The sequence below is a fragment of the Monodon monoceros genome, unplaced genomic scaffold, assembly GCF_005190385.1.
Source record: "Monodon monoceros isolate NGI ecotype Baffin Bay Population unplaced genomic scaffold, NGI_Narwhal_1 Super_Scaffold_16, whole genome shotgun sequence".
NCBI classification, from domain to species: Eukaryota; Metazoa; Chordata; class Mammalia; order Artiodactyla; family Monodontidae; genus Monodon; species Monodon monoceros.
Genome location: NW_021703772.1, coordinates 44302688 through 44329019, shown reverse-complemented (window position 1 = coordinate 44329019; position 26332 = coordinate 44302688). Strand labels below are relative to the sequence as shown.

Sequence of the window (26332 nt, the reverse complement as noted above, 5' to 3'; positions counted from 1 at the left end):
TCTTGGTAGTAGCCAGTCTAATCTGGATGGCCAGTGGCTCTGCATCACTCATACTGCTCATGCTTTTCTGTATCCATCTCCATGGGAACTATGAAATAACAATCCTTAAATATGGTATCCTTCTGATCTTTGCCCAGTCGCTTATTGATTTTTTTTTCTTGCTGACGTGAGTCTTCTCTACTTTAGTGAGACCACATAAGCATATTAAGAAATTTTACAGTCAGTAAATGAACCTTATTTTCTTTAGCATATTCCTTTTATCTTAAGAAACTACCCACTTAGAAGGTCAACATTTGCGAAACCAGTCACTGCCTTTCGTAACTCACTTTTTTCCCCCAATTACAGCTGGTTGCCTAGGAAAACAACAAAAAGTCAAACTCTTAGTTTCTTATTGCGCTGTGTAGACATATAAAAATCCACAAGCACTTTCAAAAGTCTTTTACATTTATATTGCCTTAGTGCTGATAGTTTTTGAGTGATTGAATCACAGACTCACATTTCACCACCTGTCATTTAAATATTTTCTGTGTAAGATAAAACTACAGTACAACCATCCTAATTAATACCTGTGCATTTAGGGCTCTTGTAGATTAATTTCTGCTGTGGTGTGAATATACTTGCTTAGCAGTTACTCCTCATATCATCTGATAGGATGATGACACCTGTAGATAGCCTAACTGTAGATGCAGGGACAACTTACGACAAAATCTTTCTTAGGCATTGGAAAATCCATTACTCCTTTAAAACATGTTTTAAAATGTTTAAGAATAGTTTTACTAGAGATTCCAGTTCTGGTTTTTCCAGATGTAGGTATTTGTTTTATGGATTAATTTAATCATTTAAAATGATTTATGTGTTTAATAGAATGTCATTTTAAATTACCCTTCTGTTCAGTTCTAAGACATTTTTAAAATTAACAAGAAATGTAAAAATAAACTTCTAGCTTTTAAATTCTTTTTACCAAGAACTCTGACTAAATTATTTGTTTTGGCCGTATCTTTTTTCTGTCATCGCTTCTATTCTCTTTACCCTAGATAATCAGCATTAAGCTTTCTAAGTTGATTTACCCTCCTGGACAAATTCTTTTAACACCTCCTAGTACTTCTGCCTTAGGAATTTCTCAGATATCAAAAGTAGTATATTTAAAGTACTGTGATCAGGGTATATCCTTTCCCTACTCTGTTATTAGAGTAATGCATCATGTTCTTTGTAAATCCCTGCTATGTGTGATTGTGCAGGTGTTGAAGGATTTTTTTTTCATGTTGAGAATGGAACTTTATTCATTAAATAGTTGAAGAAAACTGTGATACAGTCAAGCAATCATACCTCTTTACATTAGGAATATAAATAGCTGCTTTTATAAATGGCATAACATAGAGTCATGTAAAAATATAACAGAGCATATTACAGACTGCAGTTTAATTCTGGTGTTTATAGAATGTGCTAAAGTTAGAGAGCTGAGCAGTTCTCTTGTAAAACATGATAGTATACTAGGGCCTCCTCCCTATTGGCCAGTATTACTTGGTACTTTTTTTTAAGGATATACATTTCATTTGGAATCAGCAAAATTTTCCATCATTAAGTTTTATTTGAACATATATATAATTCTTGGCTTACTGGTAATTCTCAGTTTGTTCAGAGAAAACAGTTTTAGCTGTTGAAGCAATAATTTATCAATTAATATATGGATTAGGTACAGTGTGGTCTTGGATGCAGAGATATACTTAAAAGCCAACATACATCTTTTCCTTTCATGAACACATATTTCGCCCTACTGATTTCTGCCTACCTTCCTTTCCCACCATCTGTCCACAGCTACAGTGTATGTCATTATATTTGCACAGGCTAGTGGAGAACACAGGTGAGTGAAAGGAATTCACAGACGAGTGGAGAACACAGATGAGTAAACAGGCAATGACAGTAAAAAGAAGCCACCAGCTGCCTAGAGGAAGGTGAGCGAATTTTTCAGAAAAGATAACATTTGAGTTTGAAGATGGTAGTAAGGAGGGGTGAGAGCATAACCTTTCAATAAGAGAAGAATGATGGCTCTAGAAGATTTCAGTAGACCATTGCTCTCTGTGTAACAAAGAGGGGGAAAAACACATAATTTAAAATCTTGTATTTTTTTTTTAATCTTGTATTTTTAAAAACTCATTGGAGAACTGTGTCACAAAGAAATTAAATGAACCAAGTTCAAGAGGAAGATGACCCTTCTTAGGTGCACCTAGGCACAAAGAGATTGGTGGCTGCTTGTATCCCTGAGAGCATTAACTGAGCCTGGAGGCATAGGCATGCAAAGGAGCAAGCCTACTATAGACAAGGGATCTTTTATGGCCCTAGGAGAAACCAGCTGAACTTTATTAGCCACATTTGAGCTGACATGACAGATTGGAGAATAGAATCCTCAAACCCAGAGCTAGTTCACCCAAGAAGCCAAATCTCATCAGGACTTTTGCTGAGTAAGCAGTGGTGAAGAAAGTTGGGACTGAGCTAGAGAGAGAAATATCTTAAAGTCTTACAGTACTTAGATCCCAAAGCCTTGCTAGAGGCAGAGAGAGACCTGATTCCATCCTCAAGACATTTGAAACCAGAAGTGAACTGGAACTAAATAAAGGGGCAACTCAGCTCCAACCCAGATGAACTCCTCTAATTATATATTGAAGAGATCTATTCTTCACTCTAGCTGTTTGATGAGAAAGTGAAGTACGTTCACTGGGGGGAAATATCTATTTCAATATCTGTTCTTTTATATATTATGTATGATGAAAATAAAAGTATTGAGAGACATGAAGAAAGGAAAGTGAGGTTCATAGTCAAGAGAAAAAATAGTTGATATAAGCAAACTTGCAGTTGTTTGAATTAGGGACAAGAACTTTTAAAACTACTGTTAAAGAATTTAGAGGAAAAGATGGTCAATTGGTTAGAAGGTGGAGAATATCAGCAGAGAAATGGAATTCTAAAAAAGAACCTAATGAAAATTCTAGAACTAAAAAATGTACCACTAAAAATAATACAAAGAAGTATAGCTAAAAAGCCAATAAAGTAGATAAACTGGTATACTAAGAATGACATAGCAAAGTTCTGTGAGAATGTTTGGAGGTAGTAGATGCAGGAGATTAGGTAAGAAAATGGTAGCTTGGATATTAGGTTATGATGGGCCTGTTTTATCATGGTAAGTAGTTTGTACCCTTTCTTGCAACCAGTGATGAGCCCCTGAAACTTTTTAGGTAGAGGATGGATATCATGCTATTTAAAAAATTAACCAGTAAGACATTATAACTCCTGCCGTAATTTATGTCTTACTGTAAGAGATGTTATCCTGAACTAAGGTTTGAGGAGAAGGAAGGAACTTGACATAAATTTGAGAGATATTTTGGGGATAGAATGGATAGGGCTAGGTGACTTAAACAATATTGGTAGTAAGAGGTAGAGGAAATCTAGAGTACCTGCTTTTAGAAACTGTTGGATGTCAGTGTTATGTGAGAAAGGGAGGATAGATGTAGTATCAGACTCAAGAAGAAAGATTATGAGTTCAGGTCTGCGTGTGGTGATTTGAGGTATCTTTGGGATATCCAGGTAATAATTTTGAATAAGCATCTGTATATAACTTGAGTGTTATAGGTCTCAGATATATATCTTAATTATAAGATGCACGTTTTGACATCTCTGAAAACAGGTTGTGGCTTATAATAAATGGCTTCCTCAAATCCTTTTTGGACAAGCAGTTTTGTGCATTGTTTGTAATTTGTGTGTTGATTTCAGGAATAAACAACAATTTTGTATTTTCTTTCTGAAGCAACAAATGCTTTATGAGACCTAAAAAGGGAAAATAGCCACAAGTGAAAAAAGCTGCGTTAAATACAAAAGGATTGCTGTCACATGCCAAGCATTGAAATTGAAGACACCAGAGGAAATTGCCTTATCCATGGGGCTAGTTAAAAGTAATATCAAAGCATGAAAGTCTGGTGTGACTAGTTCTGTGTTGCATGGGACTGTTGTTAAGGCATTGTAGCATACTTTAATTGGCCTGTTTTATCTTCTTTAGAGTTTCATAACAGTATGGTGTTTCTTACAGTTTTGATATTGGCATATGAAAGGCAGCTGAAGCTGTTGGAGTGGAGGAAAAATCTAGGGAGAATGTAGCGTGAGATGAGCAGAAGGCATAAGAAGTTTCAGAACAGGGTGTGATGTGAATTCTTTTGTGAGTGTGACCTCTGTTTAGCAATGGAGGCAGAGTGCATACTTGTTCTGCGTGCATTCCTTGATCTGTCAACTTTACCTCAGAACTTAACAGTAGCTTTTTTACTTCCCTAAGGCAGAGAATACCAGCACCACGGTGTTACTAGTGAGGACTACTGTGGTGTTCCTAGGACTTTTGTTCTTTGGTGGAAGTGACATGTACATTTAGGCCAAGAAAATACCCTACATAAAAATGGAGGGAGGCCAAAAAAAAAAACACTTTAAATTGTTAGTACAGTCATCCCTCAGTATCCGATTGGTTCCAGGGCCCCCTGCGAATACCAAAATTCTCAGATGTTCAAGTCCTTTATATAAAATGGTGTAGTAGTTGCATATCACCTGCATGTATCCTACCATATATTTTAAATCATCTCTAAATTACTTATAATACCTAATACATTGTAAATGCTATGTAAATTGTTGCCATTGCACGCAGCAAATTCAAGTTTTGCTTTTTGGAACTTTTTAGATTTTTTTTTTCCCAACTATTTTGGATCTGTGGTTGGTTGAATCCGCTGATGCAGAACCCACTGATATGCAAGGCTGACTGTGATATGCTAATGAAGCACCTAATCAAGAGAAAAAAAGCAGAAAAACATCAGGTGTGAGCAAAGTAGAAATACAGCTTTTCCTTTGGTCCTATTCCACAAAGATCTTTTTTTCCCTAACCTTGTTTTCTTTGTTTTTTTCTTTTATAGTAAATTCCCTTTCAAAAATTATAAAAATACAATGTGTGCTTCTTTAACTACAGAAACAATTTAAACAAAGTTTCTACTTACTACCTTATTTATTTTATTTTCTTTCTTCAGTGCATTCATTCATTTGTTCAAAAATTTTTAGTTAATTGCCCACAGCTTATTAGTCATTGTTTGCAGTGCTGGGGATTTAATGGCAAACAAGGTAGACAGTTACTTGCTCTCATGCTCCTTGTATTCTAAAAGAAGAGGCAGACACAAGTTTTTTCAAATATTGATCATTTCTAGGAAGAAATAAAACGTGATTTAACTTTGGGAGCAACAGCCTTTGATAGGGCATTCAGGAATGGATTCTCTAAAGAGGTGTTACTTAGATTGAGACTGAAGGTTGATAAAGGAGTTAGCTATGCAAAGGGTAGGGGATAGAACGTGTGCAAAAGCCCTCAGGTGGAAAGAAATCTGATGCGCTGGAATAACAGAAGGAAGGACATTGAGAGGAAAGAAGATAGCCATAGTGAAGGTTATATAGGACCCTGTAAGCTTTATCCCTCTTTATTCCTAACTCTTTTCTGCAGTTATTACCCAATGTTACTAAGAATCATTTAAAACATTGAGTTCCAAGCTATTGGTAGGATTTCCCCAACATGATATCTCTTACATTTTAAAAATCTTTATTTAACAGTTATATTGTAAATGCCAGCTACATTGCCATCTTCTGTTTACATTCAGGTCTTAAGATTCTTTGATCACCAAGTTTATTTTCTTCTCTTATTGTGAAATCTCTTGTTTTGATATAATTGTCACTTGGTTAGTGTTCATCCTCCACTGTTTTCATCATATATACTTTGGTTGATATACTTTCAAATCCCTGCAGGTCCCAAACTGTCTACATTTTGCCCATATACATATCATATCTTGATGTAAGTTTCTTAATTACACCTAAGTAGTTTGAGGTTGTCTTCTACTGTTATAGATAACAAATTTGGTGCTAGTCTTTCCTCATAAGGAACTTATGCTTTCTGAAGGTTTGGAAAACCTTTCCGTTCTCCTTAAAATTTAGGACTTCCAGTGGAATGTGGTGTCTTTTTTTTTTTTTTTTTAATTCCTACTTGTAATGCTCTAAGCTCTTGAAACCTGCACTCAAGCCTTTAACTCACGAAGATTTTCTTCTATTATTTATTTAATTACATCTGCATTTGTTTCTTTTTCTCTTCCTGGAACTCCTGATTTTATGCTAGGCTTCTAAGTCTTATATTTCCCTCTTGATTGTCATTTCTTTGTGTTTTTGCCATTTCTTATGAGCAGTAGGTCAAAGGTTGACCTTTGCAGCAACTTTCAGGTTTTTTGATTCCAATTCACAGTAAGAAATACATTTTACATAGCAACCCAGTTTATACAAATCTAATCAAAACAAAAATTCTTAATGCAATATATACACTTACTATGTGTGATGCATTCTATTTTTGTTCTCGTTCAGTCTATTTGTATTTTAGTTTTTCTTGTTTGTTTGTTTTTAATGCTAGTTGCTGTATACTGAATCAGTGATTCTCAACCAAGGGCAATTTCCTACCCCCACCAGGAGGCATTTGACATTTTCTGGAGACATTTTTGATTGTCATAAGTGGATTGGGTGCTGATTGCATCTAGTAGGTAGAGGCCCAGGGATGCAGCTACACATCTTGAAATGCACCAGTCAGCCCCCACAGTAAATGTTTGAGAAACCGTGCACTAAATTGTTTGTTTGACTTTTCAGTGCTTTGTATCTCAACCCTGCGGTACATTCATTAGAATCATGTGAGGAGATTGATTTAATAAGTCGGGATTAGCTGGCGACTGGTAGTTTTAAAAGTTGCTCAGTGTTTGAAAAAACACAGACTTAACGGTTTATGGCCTTGAGAAAGCATCCAGTACTAATTTCATGTTTTTTTCCCCAACAAAAGCTAATTATTAACCTGATATTTAAGCAATATAACTTTTATACCTTTATTCAACGTTTTTTCTTTTTCTTTTTTTATTGAAATATAGTTGATTTACAATATTAGTTCCAGGTGTACAATGTAGTGATCCAATATTTTTATAGATTATGCTCCATTTAAAGTTATTATAATATACTGGTTATATTCCTTGTGCTGTACAATATATTCTTGTAGTTTCTTTTATACAAAGCAGTTTGTACCTCTTAGTCCTCTACTCCTATCTTGCCCCTCCCCCTTCCCTCACTCCACTAGTAACCAATATTTTGTTCTCTACATCTGTGAATCTGTTTTATTATTTTCATTCATTTGTTGTTGTTTTTAGATTCAACATATAAGTGAAATCATACAGTATTTGTCTTTCTCTGTCTGATTTATTTCACTAAGCATAGTACCCTCTAGGTCCATACATGTTGTTGCAAATGGTAGAATTTCATTATTTTTTTCATGGCTGAGTAGCATTCCATTCTATATGTACACCACATCTTTTTTATCCATTCATCTGTGGTTGGACACTTAGGTTGTTTCCATATCTTGGCAACTTAGGTTGTTTCCATATCTTGGCAATTATAAATAATGCTGCTGTGAACGTTGGGGTGCGTGTATCTTTAAGAATTAATGTTTCTGTTTTCTTCAGATACATACCCAGGAGTGGAATTGCGGGATCATATGGTGGTTCTATTTTTAGTTTTTTGAGGAACCTCTATTCTGTTTTCCATAGTGACTGCACCAATTTACATTTCTACCAACAGTGTGTTAGGGTTTGCTTTTCCCCACATCCTTGCCAGTTTATTTGTAGTCATATGATAGCCATTCTGACATGTGTGAGTTGATAACTCATTGTGGTTTGATTTGCATTTCTCTAATGATCAAGCACTGTTGAGCATCTTTTCACATGCCTGCTAGCCATCTGTATATCTTCTTTGGAAAAATGTCTATTCAGTTCTTCTGCCCACTTTTTAATCAGGTGTGTTGTTTTTTGATATTGAGTTGTTTGAGTTGTTTATATATTTTTTATGTTAACTCCTTATTGGTCATATTATTTGCAAATATTTTCTCCCACTCAGTAGGTTGTCTTTTTGTTTTGTTAATTGTTTCCTTTGCCATGCAAAAGCTTTTAAGTTTATTTAGGCCCCATTTGTTTATTTTTGCTTTTGTTTCCTTTGCCTTAGGAGACACGTTCAAAAAAATATTGCTCTGATTTATGTCTGAATGTTATGCCTGTGATTTCTTCTAGATGTTCTAGTCTTATATTTAGATACTTAATCCATTTTGAGGTTATTTTTGTAAGTGGTGTGAGAAAATGTTCTAATTTCATTTTACATGTAGCTGTACAGTTTTCCCAGTACCACTTATTGAAGAGACCATTTTTTCTCCATTGTATATTCTTGCCTTCTTTGTCATTAATTGACCAAATGTGACTGAGTTTATTTCTGGGCTCTCTATTCTGTTTCACTGATCTATGTGTCTATTTTTGTGCCAGTACCATACTATTTTGATTACTGAAGCTTTGTAGTGTAGTCTGAAGTCAGTCTGATACCTCCAGCTTTGTTCTTTTTTCTCAAGATTGCTTTGGCTCTTCAGGATCTTTAGTGGTTCCATATAAATTTTAGAATTATTTGTTGTAATTCTGTGAAAATGTCAAGGGGTATTTTGATGGGGATTGCATTAAATGTGTAGATTGCTTTGGGTAGGATGTACATTTTAACAATATTAATTCTTCCAATCCATGAACACGGGATATCTTTCCATATCTTTGTATCATCTTTAATTTCCTTCATCAGTGTTTTATAGTTTTCAGAATATAGATCTTTCACCTCCTTGGTTAAGTTTATTCCTAGGTATTTTTGATGCAATTTTAAATAAGATTGTTTTCTTCTTTTCTTTCTCTGATAGTTAATTATTAGTTATTAGTTATTTCATTATTACCATCAGGTTTCTGTATATTAATCTTGTATCCTTCAACTTTACTAAATTCATTTATTAGTACTAGTAGTTATTTGGGGGGAGACTTTAGGGTTTTCAATGTGTAATATCAAGTCATCTGCAAAAAGTGAGTTTTACTTCTTCCTTTCCAATTTGGATTATTTTTACTTCCTTTTCTTGTCTGATTGCTGTGGTTGGCACTTCCAATACTATGTTAAATGGAAATGGCAAGAGTGGGCATACTTGTGTTGCTCTGTTGAGCATGATATTAACTGCGTTTGTCATCAATGGTCTTTATTATGTTAAGATACATTCCCTCTATACCAACTTTGATGAGAGTTTTTATCATGAATGGTTGTTCAATTTTATCAGATGCTTTTTCTGTGTCTATTGAGATGATCATGCGATTTTTATCCTTTTTGTTAATATAGTGTATCAGATTGATTGATTTACAGATGTCAGACCATCCTTGCATCCCTGGAATAAATCCCACTTCATCATGGTGTATGATCCTTTTCTATATATTGTTGAATTTGGTTTGCTAATCTTTTGTTGAGGATTTTTGCATCTATGCTCATCAGAGATATTGGCCTGTAATTTTATTTTTGTAGTGTCTTTGGTTTTGGTATCTGGTTAATGGAGGCCTTCTAGGATGAATTTGGGAGCATTCCTTCCTCTTCAATTTTTTGGAATAGTTTGAGAGGATAGGTATTATTTCTGCTTTATATGTTTGGTAGAATTCCCATGTGAGCTTCTCTGGTCCTGGGCTTTTGTTTACTGGGAGTTTTTTATTATAAAATCAGTTTCACTGCTAGTGATCAGTTTGTTCAGATTGTCTATTTTTTCCTGCTTCAGTCTTGGAACATTATATTTCTAGAAATTTATCCATTTCTTGTAGGTTGTCCAATTTGTGGGCATATGACAGTTTATAGTATTTTCTTAAGACTTTTTCGTATCTTTGTGATATTGGTTGTTATTTCTCTTCTTTCATTTTCTTGTTTATTTGGATTCTCTTTTTCTTGATGAACCTGGTTAAAGGCTTATCCATTTTGTTTATATTTTTAAAAAACCTGCTCTTGATTTCATTGATCTTTTTTACTATTTTCTTGGACTCTTTATTTCCTCTCTGATCATTATTATTTCATTCCTTATGCTGATTTGGGCTGTGCTTGTTCTTTTTCTCCTAATTCCTTTAGATGGTAGTTTAGGTTGTTTATTTGAGATTTTTCTTATTTCTTGAGGTAGGCCTGGATTGCTATAAACTTCTGTCTGAGAACTGCTTTTGCTGCATGTGATAGATTTTGTAAAGGTGTGTTTTTTTTTTCATTTGTCTCAAGGTATTTTCTAATTTCCTTTTTAGTTTCTTCATTGACCCATCAGTTTTTTAGTAGCATGTGGTTTAGTCTCCACGTGTTTGTGTTTTTCCCACTTTTCTTTCTGTAATTGATTTCTAGTTTCATACTGTTGTGGTCAGAGAAAATGCTTGGTGTAATTTCTGTTCTCAAATTTTTTTTAATTTATTTTTATTTAAAAAAATTTTTTTTTGCTGTACGCGGGCCTTTCACTGTTGTGGCCTCTCCCATTGCGGAGCACAGGCTCCGGATGCGCAGGCCCAGCGGCCACGGCTCACGGGCCCAGCCGCTCCGCGGCATGGGGGATCCTCCCAGACCAGGGCATGAACCTGCGCCCCCTGCATCGGCAGGTGGACTCTCAACCACTGTGCCACCAGGGAAGCCCTGTTCTCTTAAATTTTTGAGAATTGTTTTGTGGTCTAGCCTGTGATCTCTAGCATGGAGAACATTCTGTGTGCACTTGAAAAGAATGTGTATTCTGCTGTTTTGGATGGAATGTCCTGTAGGTATCTATTAAGTCCAGCTGGTCTAATGTGTCATTTAAAACTACTATTTCCTTATTGATTTTTTTTTTTCTGGATGATCTGTCCATTGGTGTAAGTGGGGTGTTAAAGTCCCCTACTATTATTATATCATTGTCAATTTCTCCCTTTATATATGTTAATATTTGCTTTATATATTTAGGTGTTTCTCTGTTAGGTGCATATATATTAATGAGTGTTAAACTCTCATTTTGTATTGATCCCTTTATTATTATATAATTCTCTTCTTTGTCTTTTGTTACAGATTTTGTCTTAAAGTGTTTTTTGTTCGATATCAGTATTATTTGCCCCAGCTTTCTTGTTATTATTTGCATGAAATATCCTTTTCCATCCCCTCACTTTCAGTTTATGTGTGTCTTTAGCTCTAAAGTGAGTCTCTTGTAAGCAGCATATAGTCAGGTCTTGTTTTTTAATCCAATCAGCCATCCTATGGCTTTTTTTTTCTCTTTTTTTTTTTTTTTTTTGGCCATGCCCCACAGCTTGTAGAATCTTAGTTCCCCTACCGTGGATCAAACCTGGGCCCTCAGCAGTGAAAGCCCAGAATCCTAACCACCAGGCTACCAGGGAATTCCCAGCTACCCCATGTCTTTTTTTTTTTTTTTTTAATAAATTTATTTATTTATTTTTGGCTGCGTTGGGTCTTCATCGCTACGCGCGGGCTTTCTCTAGTTGCGGCGAGCGGGAACTACTGTTTGTTGCAGTGCGTGGGCTTCTCATTGTGGTGGCCTCTCGTTGCGGAGCATGGGCTCTAGGCACATGGGCTTCAGTAGTTGCAACACGCGGGCTCAGCAGTTGTGGCACACGGGCTTAGTTGCTCCATGGCATGTGGGATCTTCCTGGACCAGGGCTCGAACCCGTGTCCCCTGCATTGGCAGGCGGATTCTTAACCACTGCACTACCAGGGAAGACCCTACCCTGTGTCTTTTGCTTGGAGCATTTAGTTCATTGACATTTAAAGTAATTATTGATAGGTACGTACTTATTGCGATTTTGTTACTTATCGTCTGGTTGCTTCTGTATATTTTCTCAGTCTTCTTCTTTTAGGTTCTTTCCTGATGATTTTCTTTAGTGGTATGCTTGTCTTCCTTTCTCTAGTTTTTGTGAATCGTATTTTTTTTTTTTTTTTTTTGGCTGCGCGTGCCGCTTGCAGGGACCGCTTGCAGGATCTGTTCCCTGGCCAGGGATTGAACCTGGGTCATGGCAGTGAAAGCCTGGAATCCTAACTACTAAGCCACCAGGGTACTCCCTTTATTGTAGTTTTTGATTTATGGTTACCGTAGGGTTCATATATGTTGACCTATAACTGTATCTTCTTGTTTAAAACTGGTAGTCCTTTAAGTTCAAACACATTATAAAAGATCTACATTTTTTTCCTCCCTTCTCCCACATTTTGTGTTTTTGATGTCGTATTTTACATGTTCATTTTTATCCATTAACTGTATTGTAGTTATAGTTAATTTTACAATTTTTTGTCTTTTAATCTTCATAGTAGCATGCATATTTAAGTGGTTGATGGACAGCCTTTACTATATATTGGTTTTTGCTTTTTTTTTTGGCTGTGCTATGCAGCTTGTAGGATCTGAGTTCTCCGACCAGGGGTTGAACCCAGGCCCGACCAGGAGTTGAACCGGGGCCCTCGGCAGTGAAAGCTTCGAGTCCTAACCACTGGACTGCCAGGGAGTTCCCTATATTTGTTTTTAATAGTGGGATTTTACTTTCCAACAGATTATTACTTCTTGTTGTAGCGTTTTCTTTTTCTTAGAGAAGACCTTTTAACATATCTTTTAAAGTCATTTTATTATTGATGAACTCTTAGTTTTTGCTTGTCTGAGAAGTTCTTTATCTCTCCTTCAATTCTAAATGGTAATCTTGCTGGGTAGTATACCCTAGGTTGTAGGTTTTTTCCTTTCAGCACTTTATATGTATCATGCCACTCCCTGATGGCTTGCAAAGATTCTGCAGAAGAATCAAATGATAGCCTTATGAGGGTTCCCTTATATATGACTCTTTGTGGGGGGGGGTTGTTGCCTTTAGAATTCTCCCTTTATCTTTAATCTTTCTATTTTAATTATGATATGTCTTGATGTGGGTCTGTTTAGGTTCATTTTGTTTGGGACCCTCTATGCTTCCTGTATTTGGATATCTCTTTCCTTCTTCAGGTTTGGGAAGGTTTCAGCCATAATTTCATCAAATATGTTTTCGACCCCTTTTCTCTCTGTCTTCTCCTTGGACCCCTACAAAGCAAATGTTAGTATGCTTGATGTTGTCCCAGAGGTCCCTTAAACTCTTCTCATTTTTTTAAATTTGTTTTTCTTTTCATTGTCCTGATTGGGTGATTTCCATTATTCATCTTCCAGATCACTTATGCGTTCTTCCTGTATCACCAAGTCTACTGTTAATTCTTTCCACTATGTTTTTTGTTTCAGTTATTGTATTCAGTTCTGACTGGTTCTTTTTTGTTTCTTTTTAGTTCCTTGTTAAAGTTCTCACTTTGTTCATCTGTTCTTTTCCCTAGTTCAGTTAGCATTCTTATTACTAATGCTTTGAACTCTATCTAGTAAATTATTTACCTGTGTCATTAGTTGTTTTTTTCATGGGTTTTCTCTTGTTCTTTCATTTGAAACAAATTCCTCTGTCTTCTTATTTTGCTTAACTTTTTCTGTCACTATGGAATTTGGTGAAACAGTTACTTATCTTGGTCTTGTAGTGGCATCCTTGTCTGGGAGCATCCCTATACTGTCTGTGTGTGCCAGGTGCCTTTGGTGGGAGAGCTGGATTTTATATGAGCATGAGTTACATCTTCCCCTATGGAGTAGTGGCAGCTTTCACCTTGGTTGGGGAGTAGGGCTCGAGATAGATGGGCTAGAACCAGAGTCACGTGTGAGCTGGGGCTTCTCCTCTGCTCAGTGGCCAGTACCACCCTATTGGGGATGGGATCAGGTCCCACGTTGCTGGAATAGAAGGTCTGAGGGTCAGGTCTGAGCTGGCTCTCTTCCCTCTAAGTGTGTGCTCTCCCCTCCCAGCATTGGCACACTTGCCCTCAAGGGGAGCTGGAGCAAGAGAGGCTGGTGTGGGTGCTTCGCATGGGTCAGGGTGCAGGCTGTGGTGGTCCTGGCACCAGTTAGAATTCCATACTACTCTTGATCTACTCTCTCCAGGAGCACCAACAGTGGCTGACTTCAACCCTGCTCAGATGCTGCATTGGGCCTGAACCGGCTTCACCCTCTGCAATTGTGCATTCTTTTCAGCCAGGACAGCCCTTGCCCTAATGTGGAGCTATGCTGCAGAGCAAGAGGAACCAGGGCCGATGCTCAGTGTGGACTAGGCATGCACCATGGCTGTCCTGGCACCAGAGTTCTGGACTATTCCCAATCCACTTCCTTTGCAAGTGCCAGCAATGATTGCCCCTACCCCATTTGGATGCTGCCCCAGGTCCAAGCCAGCCCCATCCCCTACAACTGTGCACTCCCTTTGGCTGTGGCAGCCCTTGTCACAGTGTGGAGCTGTGCCACAGAATGAGCCCAAGCCAGAGTGGATGCTCAGCTTGTCTGAGGTATGTGCTGGGGTGGTAGTGGGAAACAGGCCAGAGACCTGGGCAGTTTTAATCTGCTTCCTCTGCCTTATTTCAGGAGTAAGCAAGCATGTGCGTGCTCTTCATGAGTGGAGTCTAGGTTTCTTATAGCCCCACTGTCAATCCTGCTGGTTTTCAAACCACCTGAAGTGACTCCTCTTCCTGGTGTTGGACCCCAGGGATGGGGTACCCAGTAAGTGGTTCAAACCGCTCACTCCTCAGGGAGGATCTCTGAGCCTGTGTACTCCCTCCGCACCTGTGCCCCCTCCAAGAAGAGGAGGGGGATTACACAGACTTGCTTCTCTTCCCCTCCTACTTGATTTCATGTGCATCTTTCTTACACCTTTGGTTGTATAAGAGTCTTAATGCCAGCCTCCAGTTTGTTTTCAGTAAGAATTGCTCTACAAGTAGATGTATTTATGATGTGTTAGAGAGGGGAAGTGAGCTCTGTATCCTCTTTCTCTGCTATCTTGATCCCACCCCTCAACTTTTTAGTTAAATAAGTTCAAAGTTAAAAAAATCCTTTTGTTAGATTATCCTGTGTTTTGCGTATTTGTTGTTGTTCAGGAGATGAGGTAAATTAAATCAGGCAATTAGATATTATTTCAGATAAGAATTTTTTTTATTTGAAGTATAGTTGATTTACAATGTTGTCTTAGTGTCTGGTGTACGACAAAGTGATTCAGTTTTACATATATATATTATTTTTCATATTTTTTCCATTATAGGTTATTATAAGATATTGAATATAGTTCCCTGTGCTGTACAGTAGGACCTTGTTGTTTACGTGTTTTATATATAGTAGTTTGTATCTGCTAATTCCAAACTCCTAGTTTATCCCTCCCTCCTGCCCTTTCTCCTTTGGTAACCATAAGTTTGTTTTCTATGTCTATGAGTCGTTTCTGTTTTGTAGATAAGTTCATTTATATCATATTTTAAATTCCACGTATAAGTGATACCATACGGTATTTGACTTTCTCTGTCTGACTTTTTTCACTTAGTGTGATAATCTCTAGGTCTGTCCATGTTGCTGCAAATGGCATTATTTCTATTTTATGGCTGAGTAATAGTCTGCTGTATACATATACCACATCTTGTTTATCCATTCATGTGTCAGTGGACATTTAGAGTGCTTCCATGTCTTGGCTATTGTCAGTAGTGCTGCTGTGAACATTGAGGTGCATGTTTCTTTCTGAATTAGAATTTTCTCCAGCTATATGTCCAGGAGTGGGATTGCCAGATCATATGGTAACTTTTTTTTAGGGAACCTCCATACTGTTTTTCGTAGTGGCTGTACCAATTTACATTCCCACCAACAGTGTAAGAGGGTTCTTTTTTCTCCATACCCTCTCCAGTATTTATTATTTGTAGACTTTTTAATGATGGCCATTCTGACCAGTATGAGCTGATAACCTCATTGTAGCTTTGATTTACATTTTTCTGATAATTAGCGATGTTGAGCATCAGATAAGAATTTTTAATTGAATAATTAAGGTTATCACATATGCTGTTAGCCTTATACCACCTATGTATTTCAAAGTGCAGAATAAGCATCATCACCAGGTAGTTTGAATATCAGCAGATTTCTTAAGATACTGTACATTCTAGGAAGCCCATGTTTCTCTGCAGTGGTAGAAATAAGATTATTCTTGTTTAGATCACATAGAAGGGATCATACTTAGCAGGTCAGACCTGTTACAAATAGGAGAGCCTAGCAAGGGATCAGAATAGCTTGCAAGGTTGAGCCTTCTTTGTGTTCCCAGAGTTTGAAGAGGGCTGGCCTTCAGTGATAAAAGGGATTAATTACTGATTGTAGGTGGATTTGAAGATGTGTGAAGTTCCTTCCACATCTAAATATGCTTTCCTCTTATCTGCCAACAGGTACAACTGTAACTGCTTTACGATTGTTTAAGAATCTACCTGTAAGAAAGCAATTTTACTCAACTGCTAAAAAATGTAAAGAGGAAATAAAAAAGGTCCAAGATCTCCTCATAAACTATGGTATACTTAAACCTGATGTAAGGATTGTTTTTGTACATAACAAGGTAAGCATTATTGTACTTTCTACAGGACTTTTTTGGTATTTGATATAATAAAGGGACAATGTATTTTATCTAAATCAGTTAGATATGTAAAGAGTCTTCTTTCAAAATTTGTCCACATTTGTTTAGCTTTTTCTTTATTGTTTAAAGAGCATCTTTACTTTGTTACCTTGTATCTATATGAAATCTGATTGAACCTTTTATTTCTTAATTTCTAAGATAGGTGATTCTACCAAGAGACTTTTCCATCCAAGAAATGTTTGCTTCCTAAATATGACGATGAGTAAGACTTGTTCTTTTCCTTTAAAGAATTCACAATTTAGTAACATTTTCCACCTTCTATTCTAAACTGTTTCTTCTTTGGAAGAGTTTTTTGTTAAGTTTTTAAAGGAAACTCTACCTCATTTCTTTCCATTTTTCAAAGCAGGGCTGATAAGGAATTCCTCCTGTTGCTTGATGAATCTTAGGGGAAAGAAAGGTTTACATATCTTCTGATTGTTATGTTTTTCATAAAATTCCACACATGCACTTCAAAATATTTAATGTAAGGTGAGTAGAACCACACAGCAGAAGTTTGGAAACCTGATGGGGAGTAGAGAGTTAACATTTATTAAGAGTGTACACAATGCCAGGGCCTATGCTAGGTGTGTAAAACTCCTATATCCACAGCAACAGCCAGGTGAGGTAGACATTATAATTTGCAGTTGTCCTCTGAACTCAGAGGTTTGATACTCTGCTCAGTGTTGCACAGCTGGTAAATTGTTGAGATGGGTTTCAAAACTTTACCTGCCTACAGAGTATAGGTTCTTCACACTCTACTGTTTTGTCTTCCCATTTTAATACTACATTACATTTGTGTAGTTCTTTTCCAGGTTTCAGAGCACTTACAATAACCTTGTGGGTTAGACAGCCTTATCTCTATTTGTATGGGGAACTTGAAGCTCAGAATGATCTAAGGAATTGTTTTCTATTTTACAGTAAGTAATACTACTGAGGTCAGAACCCTTTTTCATCCAGTTTTCTTTCCACTCCATGTCTTTTAACAATTAAGAAGATTCCATATTAAACCAAGTTATGGTGGAATATTTATGATCAAAATCTTTGGTCATCTTAAAAAAATAAAGAAAAACATTAAGAATAGTCAGCCACCTGTTCCTGCTGGCATAGATCTCAACCAAATGATACCTTGAGATCCCTTCCAGCTCTATCATGCTAGGTTTCCTCAGGATGTTGATAGATAGAGACTCATCCTGTTAATATAAATAACCCTATGACCTCTTGATCCAAAGGACATTTAGTCATTAAAAGTTGAATTACCCAAGTTAAGAAAATATTAAGGGCAGAAGAAACAGTGATCAGGAAGGGAAAACAAATGGAAAAAGGTAAAACATGAAGACAGGAGCTACATTTTTATAAAAGAAAAGTGACTACAACCAAAGAGAAAAGTTTTAAGAGAAAACAGAAGAATATTATTGCCCTGTGTAATGGAGATGCACATTTAAAGTCAAATATATATCTTCTAAGCTTTGAATAAGTTTATATTATTATCCCAACCTGTGTAAGATCATCAGTGTAGGCATTTTCTTTTGAAACTGGAAAGTAGTATTTTTTAATACACTGTATTTTATAATTTTTGGAGGACACCGTATCTGAATTTATACTGAGCAAACACAGGTCTCTCGGTGGTCTTCAGTAATTTCAGATGCAGTTCAGATCCTGGAGAGTGTTATACCATGCAAGTAATGTAAGATTATCAAAAGTTTTATAGTAAAATTAAGTATTAGCTATTATTACACAACGAAATCATGGACTCAATTATATTTTCAAGCTTTTTTCTTTTAGTATAAATTATTTTTTCACTCTTCTATTTATTAATAGTGCTCTTGTGCCTCAAATGTTATATTGTTAAATGTCCTAAAATAGCATTGATACATTATCATAAATCTCTTTGAACATTGAGTCCTGCTCTGCTCTTACAAACATGCTTATGTTTATCATTCTTTATGTGCTTTTCTGAAGAATTTTTTTGCCTTAGCTTAAAATTTAAAGATGGCAATATTGTTGTCTCTTCTTTTTTTGAAATTTTTTTCTACATTAGAAACAAACAATCATATTGCACATAATATGAGAAGTACTATTGCTATTTTGACATCTTGGATTAGATAGTGTTCCTTCTTTTTATGAAGGTTTAACCTGCCAAGACATTCTTTGAATACTGATAATGTTGATGTTCTTGCCAGTATGGTTATGTTAGAAAGAGGTATTTTTCTTCTTTCATCACCATGTTCCTTGAAAGCATATTGAATAATGAGACAGCCAAAGAGAAATAATTTACAAGTAGATTCAGTGACTTTATTTAAAGTAGATTTTGTTTGGAGAAATGCTAGAGCCATTTCTTAGATGAGCACTACAGTCTTCAACTTTTGTTTTGTAACTGAATCCCTGTGAGGTCCTGCTACATATATTTTCATTTATAAAGTAGCTGTTTCCCCGAATTAGAAGTTTTTCTCAATGTGGTGATATCTGAAACCCACTTAGTAGTATTAGCTCTTTCATAAGTGCATGAGTAATTTTATAGACCACTAGTTTAGAACATAATGGTAAATATGTGATTTCAGATAAGGGATACTTTCATACTTGTGGATTTTCGTGATTTTCCTTTGCTTAAAATATCATTTGTATTTTAAAAAATTGTTTTGAATTTAATCCTGTCTTGATAATTAGAGTCCTGCTGTTATTGCAAAAGCTGAATTGGAGGGCTTCCCTGGTGGCGCAGTGGTTGAGAGTTCACCTGCTGATGCAGGGGACATGGGTTTGTGCCCTGGTCCGGGAAGATCCCACATGCCGCAGAGCAGCTGGGCCCGTGAGCCATGGCCGCTGAGCCTGCGCGTCCGGAACCTGTGCTCCACTACGGGAGAGGCCACAACAGTGAGAGGTCCGCGTACCGCAAAAAAAAAAAAAAAAGCTGAATTGGATATTATTGACATAAGAAGGTCTTATCTGTCTCTTACAAAAGAGAGAGAGAAGCAATTTAAGGAATGGCTTTCTACCTATCCCACTTACATGTGACATGAATGTTAAGGCTTATTGGGATGAATTTATTTATATTTGAAGTCTGGAAGAATGATGACCAAGAATGAGAAGGAAGGGACACATTTATTAGATTATAAACTAAAGATAAATAAGTGGTAGCTTATAATCTGTATGCCCTACCTTCATGTTATTCCCTTTGTTCATTTTATTCTACTTTGCATCTTTTAGCCTTTTACTCATGTTTTTTTGTGTTTTTTTTTTTTTGCGGTACGCGGGCCTCTCACTGTTGTGGCCTCTCCTGTTGCGGAGCACAGGCTCCGGACGCACAGGCTCAGCGGCCATGGCTCACGGGCACAGCCGCTCCGCGGCATGTGGGATCTTCCCGGACCGGGGCACGAACCCGTGTCCCCCGCATCGGCAGGTGGACTCTCAACCACTGCGCCACCAGGGAAGCCCTTACTCATGTATTTTTGAATGTCCCAGTTTTGTTTCACCTGTGCTGTAAGGAATCAAGGAAAAGTCCTTTGCCCATAACTGGACCAGTATTAAAGGGTCACCCCTCCCCCCGCCCATCCCAGCCAGTGTTGTGGAGGCAGTATAATCAAAGAGAAATTCCAGTCCAGGACTATGGTTCAAATGCCTCTTCCTTCTGAAGAATATATTCTTCCAGTTCTAACCTTGAAAGTTTGGGTGGTTTTTTATTTCTTTTTTGATTAGTGAAGGTGGATGTTCCTTCAGATATATTTTAAGGTTAGCTTGGGGCTCATTATCAATCATGATTGGTTGTTCGTTTATTTGTTTTTATTTGCAAATTAATGATAATTTTTTTAATGGTTCTCATTTTTCTTCTTTGTTATATTAACTTCTTTTACTTTTCACCTAACTTCTGTGAAATATTATATAGAAAAGATGAGGGCCATATATAAGTCAAATTTTAGTTTAGTTGATTTCTAATTTTGATGTTTGCTCACACTGTTAAAAATGTCTTTGAAGTCTTCCCCTATCCGCCAGCAAGACTCAGTTATTATGTAGCTTTTTCCATAGCATTTTCTGTGTATTCCTATTATGTCACTTTTGCTTTGTTGGAAATGATTTGCATTCTCTCCCCCCGTCCCAACAGCCTCTTGTGGAAGGGAGGGCTGCATCTTGCTTATATCTGTATTCCTCTTAATGCTCACTTAGCATTACAAAATTTTGAGTATACAACCATAAAAAAGAATGAAATAATGCCATAGAGATTATCATACTAAGTGAAGTAAGTCAGAAAGAGTAAGGCAAATACCGCATAATGTAACTTATATGTAGAATCTAAAATATGACACAAATGAACTTATCTACGAAACAAACAAACTCACAGATACAGAGAACAAACTTGTAGTTGCCTAGGGAGAGGGGGTGGGAGAGGGAGAGATTGGAAGTCTGGGATTAGCAGATGCAAAGTATTATGTATAGAATGGATAAGCAGCAAGGTCTTACTGTATAGCACAGGGAACTATGTTCAGTATCCTGCAGTAAACCATAATGGAAAAGAATATATATGTGTGTGTGTATATATATATATATATATATATATATATATGTATATATATATAACTGAATCACTTTGTTGTACAGCAGAAATTAACAAAGCATTGTAAATCAACTATACTTCAATAAAATAAATTAAAACAAAACCCCAAAATATTGAGTATAGTTCCCTGTGGTATACAGTAGGTCCCTGTTGGTTATCTCTTTTATATATAGTAGGGTGTATATGTTAATCCCAAACTCCTAATTTATTCCTCTTCCCCCCCTTTCTCCTTTGGTAACCAAAAGTTTGTTTTCTATGTCTGTGGGGTCTATTTCTGTTCTGTATAAGGTCTGTGGGGTCTATTTCTGTTCTGTACAAATGACCTGTATAAGGTCATTTGTATCCTTTTTTTTGGGGGGATTCCATATATAAGTGATATTGCATGATATTTATCTTTCTGGCTTACTTCACTTAATGGTACAATAATCTCTAGGTCCATCCATGTTGCTGCAAATGCCATTATTTTATTCTTTTTTATGGCCGAGTAATATTCCATTGTATATATATACCACAAATGGGACGTAACTAAAAGCTTTTGCACAACAAAGGAAACTATAAACAAAACAAAAAGACAACCTACAGAATGGGAGAAAATATTTAAAAATGATGTGACGAACAAGGGATTAATCTCCAAAATATAGAGAGCTCATACAGCTCAATATAAAAAAAAAAACCAAACCACCCAATCAAAAAATGGGCAGAAGATCTAAATAGATATTTCTCCAAAGAAAACATACAGATGGCCAAAAAAGCACATGAAAAGATGCTCAACATTGCCAATTATTAGGGAAATGCAAATCAAAATTACTAGTACCACTTTAAATTCATGATCACTAATCTTTGTACTGCCTGGTAGTCATACTTTGTTTCTCTTGCCCATTTTCTCTCCTGGTCTCCTATATCAGTGCTTTAAACAAACTTTAATGTGCATACAAATCACCTGGGGATCTTGTTAAAAGTGCAGATCCTGATTTAGAAAGCCAGGGAGGGCCTGAGATTCTACATTTCCGACAAGTCTCCAGGTGGTGCAGTTGCTGCTGGCCCATGATCCACATATTGAGTGGAAGTCCCAAAGGGCTATTTCATGTGTTCTCTTCTCAGACAGTCAAGTCCTTCTTCCCTATCTTCACAAGAGTAGCACAGGGAACTAGGACATAACCTGATCTTACGTCCTATTTCACTGAGAAAATTGAGGTAATCAAGAGAGAACTTTTACAAACTACCCACCTGTCTGCAATTGTGCCCATACATTCAGCCTTCCCTTCTGTTGCTATAGATGTATGCGTCATGTTTCTAGGCAAGGCCAATTCCTTCACTTGGGCAAAACTTCTTAAAATACTTGTCTGTATTCATTGTCTCCAATTACTTTCCCCCCATTCTCTCTTGAACCCACTGTAGTCAGACTTTCTCTTTCTGCCAGTCCACAACTCTTACCAAGGTCACCATTGACTTTCAGATTTCTAAATCCAGTGGTCACTTCTCAGATCTTATCTTACTTAACACTTGCCACAGTTGATCTCCACATCCTTGAAACACTTTTTCACCTGTCTTCTAGGTCAACACACATACTTGGTTTTTTTCCTATCTTTCTACCATTTGTTATCAGTCTTCTAGCTCCACCTCATATCCTAACTTGTAAACATTTAGTGTCCTGTGGCTCAGTTCTGGAATTTATCCTCATATGTGTGTGTGTGTGTGTGTGTGTGTGTGTGTGTGTGTGTGTGTGTATAATTTATTCTCATATATATTCTTTTCTTGATGTGCTTATTCAGTCTTATGCCTTTAGATATCATTTATACACTGATGACTCCTCAATTTTTATCTCCATTCTATAGCTCTCTTCTGAACTCCAAACTCATAGATCTAACTACCACCCCAAATCTCTCTTTGGATGTTTAGTAATAAGCTCCTCACATTTAACATGACCAAAAGTAAGCTCCCTACCTTGTCTCTCAGAATTGCTCTTTCCACATCCTTCTGCATCAGCATGTGAGAATTCTGTTTCTCCTGTTGGCAAACCAGAAGCCTTAGGGTTATCCTTGACTACTGATTCTCTCACACTTTAATCTGATAAAAGAGTAAATTCTGTTGGTCTACCTTCAAAATATATCTAAAATCTAACTATTTTTCACCATGTCAGACTACCACTGTCATCCAAGCCACCATCATCTCTCACCTGGATTTTTGTAATAGTACTCTAGTTGGATCTCCCCACTTCCTACCTTTCTCTCTTTAGTCTATTCCCAGCCCAACAGCTAGGGTGACCTGTAAAAATGTAATTCAGGTCATGCAACTCCTCTTCAGTGAGTTTCCATCTCAAAGTCTTTATAAATGGCCTGTGAGTTCTACATAAAGGTTAGTAAACCTTTTTTTGTAAAGAGCCATAGTGTAAATATTTTGGGTTTTCTAACTCATACAGGCTCTCTTACAACTGTTCAGCTCTGCTGTTGTAGCATGAAAGCAGCCGTAGGTATTAAAACTTTACTTTAAAAAGCAGGCAGTGGGTTGGATTCAGTCCTTGGGCTATAGTTTGCTGACCCCTGTTATAGATGATCTGATCCACTATTATGTCTGATCTCATTTTTTTCTTTTCTTGGCTTCAGCTACCTGGCCTCCTTGTTTTTTCCTTGAACGTACTAGTCATACTTCCAACTCAGAACCTTTGTGTTTGTAGTTCTTTGCTTAGAACATTCTTCTGTGTATCTGGCTCAATCCTCATCTTTTAGTTCTTAAAACTTCTCAGTGAAGCTTTCTTTAGCCACCCTAAAATTATAACCATTTCTCCCGCCCCACACATGTTTTCCTGCTGCTGCTTCTTAAAACTTCTCAAAATCGAATACACTGTATGTTGTACTTATGTTTGTTTGTTTGTTTGTTTTTTGCGGTATGCAGGCCTCTCACTATTGTGGCCTCTCCCGTTGCGGAGCACAGGCTCCGGACGCACAGGCTCAGCGGCCATGGCTCACGGACCCAGCTGCTCCGTGGCATGTGGGATCTTCCCGGACCGGGGCACGAACCTGTGTCCCCTGCATCGGCAGGTGGGCTCTCAACCACTGTGCCACCAGGGAAGCCCTGTTGTACTTATCTTAATTTATTGTCTCTCTCCTCCTCTGGAATATAATTTCCATGAGGGGAAGCATTTTTGACTATTTTTTCACCGATGTGTCCCTAGTCGATGGTAGTACTTCACGTAGGTACTCAAAAAATATGTGTTAAAATAATGAGTGTGATCAAGGATTGAGAGCATGGAGGACAGGAGTACTCTTATCACATTGGTGGCACTAGCCCATACGGGATTGTGAACATAGGTATTAAAGCACCAAAGATACAGTGGTAAATGGTGTCACTAGAATCAGAAATAGCAACTGGAAAAGAGAGGTGGGAAAACAGCAAGTATCAGCTTTTATACTCGAGACATTTCCCTTTTTTTCTGGAGGGCTCCTAGGAAGTCACAGAAGAGGGACGGCTGACTTTAGCTACTTGGCAGGTGGGTGTTACTTCACTTGGCAGTGAAGTAAGAACAACCTGTAAAAGTGATTTCACCTAGAACTCCACAAGTGGGTGGGTCATAGGCTAATTCTATTACAGTATAATTTGCTAATATAGATAAATGGACCAAGATCATTCTAGGTAGAGGAATAGTATGAATATAAAAGATGTAAGTAGGAAAATACAGAGCACATTTAGAGGCAGTGAATAAGTCAATTTAGGTGAGTAAGTATTTTATATAAAGGAATACAGGAGGATAAATCCTGAAAGACAATTTGAGGCTAGATTATAAAGGGTCTTTAATGCTAGGCTGATTTTTTCTTTTTAAATAGAAAATTGGGAGTAGGGAAGTGACTTGATCAGGGTGTTACCTCAGACAGTTAGTTTGGTAGTAGTGTGCTGGGAGAAATTACAGGAGACTATAAATGGTGACATTAGTTAGGAAGCTGTAACAAACGTTCAGGCACTATGGGTCTGAATAGGATAAGCAGATTGGGCATAGAAAACAGTGTGATTGCTATTATAAGGAAGAATCAATGAGACTGATTGACTGCACATAGAAAATGAAGAACAGAAAAGATGTGAGGATACCTGATTTAGTTAACATAATGCCTAGGCAAATGATAATACTGTATACATGCCTTTTTTATCCTTGGATGGGTGCTTCTGTCTTTCTCCTCTTATATGTAGTACCTTCATGAATTACTCTGGCATAATTTTGATTTCACTCCGGAAAGAACCTAATAGAATCAAACCAAACTTTTAAAGTGAAGTTATTGTTACCTCATCAGTAGAAAGTTTCTGTTAACTAATCAATTAAGAAAGAAAAGCTAATCAACTCCAGGCTGCATATTATTTGTTAGCCTTAAAACTTGTTGCTTGTTTTTTTAATAAAAGGACAAAATTAGAAATAAAAAAAAAAGAACCATAAGGTAATTGTTGGCATATTTGCCTGAATAGGGTGTATGGGAAGAGAATTGCCATCAGTTAAGGACCAGAGAGCCAGCTGATTGTAGGAGTGTTGGCAATTCAAAATCTGTAGGTTTGGTCGTCTTTTTACTTTTCTAAATATTATTGTGTTAAGAACACTTAACATGAGATCTGCACACTTAACAAATAGTTTAAGTGTACCATATAGTATTGTTGACTAGCGGTATGGTGTACAGCAGATCTCTAGAACTTACTAACCCTAGCTGAAACTTTATGCCTATTTATTAGTAACTTCCTATTTCCCTGTCCCCCCAGTCCCTGTTAAGCACCATTTTGACTCTTTGATTCTATGAATTTGTCTATTTTAGATGCCTCATATAAGTGGAATTATGCAGTATTTGTCTTTCTATGACTAGTTTATTTCACTTGGCATAATGGTCCTCATGATCATCCATGTTGTCACATGTTGTAGAATTTCCTTCTTTTTTAAGCCTGAATAATATTTCATTGTATGTATATAGTACATTTTCTTTATCCATTCATCCATCAGTGGACATTTAGGTTGTTTCCACATCTTGGCCATTGTAGATAGTGCTGCATGGGAGTGCTAGTATCTCTTTGAGAATTTGCTTTCAATTATTTTGGAAAATACTCAGATGTAGGATTGCTGAATCATTTGATAGTTCTATTTTTAATATTTTGGGGTATCTCCATGCTGTTTTCTGCAGCAGCTACACCATTTTGTATCCCCACAAATAGTATACAAGGGTTCCAGTTTCTCCACATTGTTACCAACACTTGTTGTCTTTTCAGTAGCCATCCTGACAGGTGTGAGGTGATATCTCATTGTGCTTTTTGATTTGCATTTTATACTGAGCATTTTTTTATATACCTGTTGACCATTTGTATTTCTTCTTTGGAGAAATGTCTATTCAAGTCTTTAGCCCATTTTTTGTTGGGTTATTAGTTT

General features: G+C 36.9%; 1 protein-coding gene across 4 annotated transcripts in view; it reads left to right on the top strand.

Moving 5' to 3' along the window:
• PMS1 (PMS1 homolog 1, mismatch repair system component) overlaps positions 1-26332 on the top strand; it is a 98317-nt gene that overhangs the window by 20199 nt on the left and 51786 nt on the right. For all 4 annotated transcript variants that reach the window (XR_003793991.1, XM_029225697.1, XM_029225699.1 and 1 more), the window contains exon 5: positions 16180-16343. Coding sequence is in view for 3 of the 4 variants with exons in the window: in XM_029225697.1 (XP_029081530.1) it covers positions 16180-16343 (164 nt within the window). In the remaining variant the exon portion in view is untranslated. The remainder of the gene's footprint in view (positions 1-16179; positions 16344-26332) is intronic.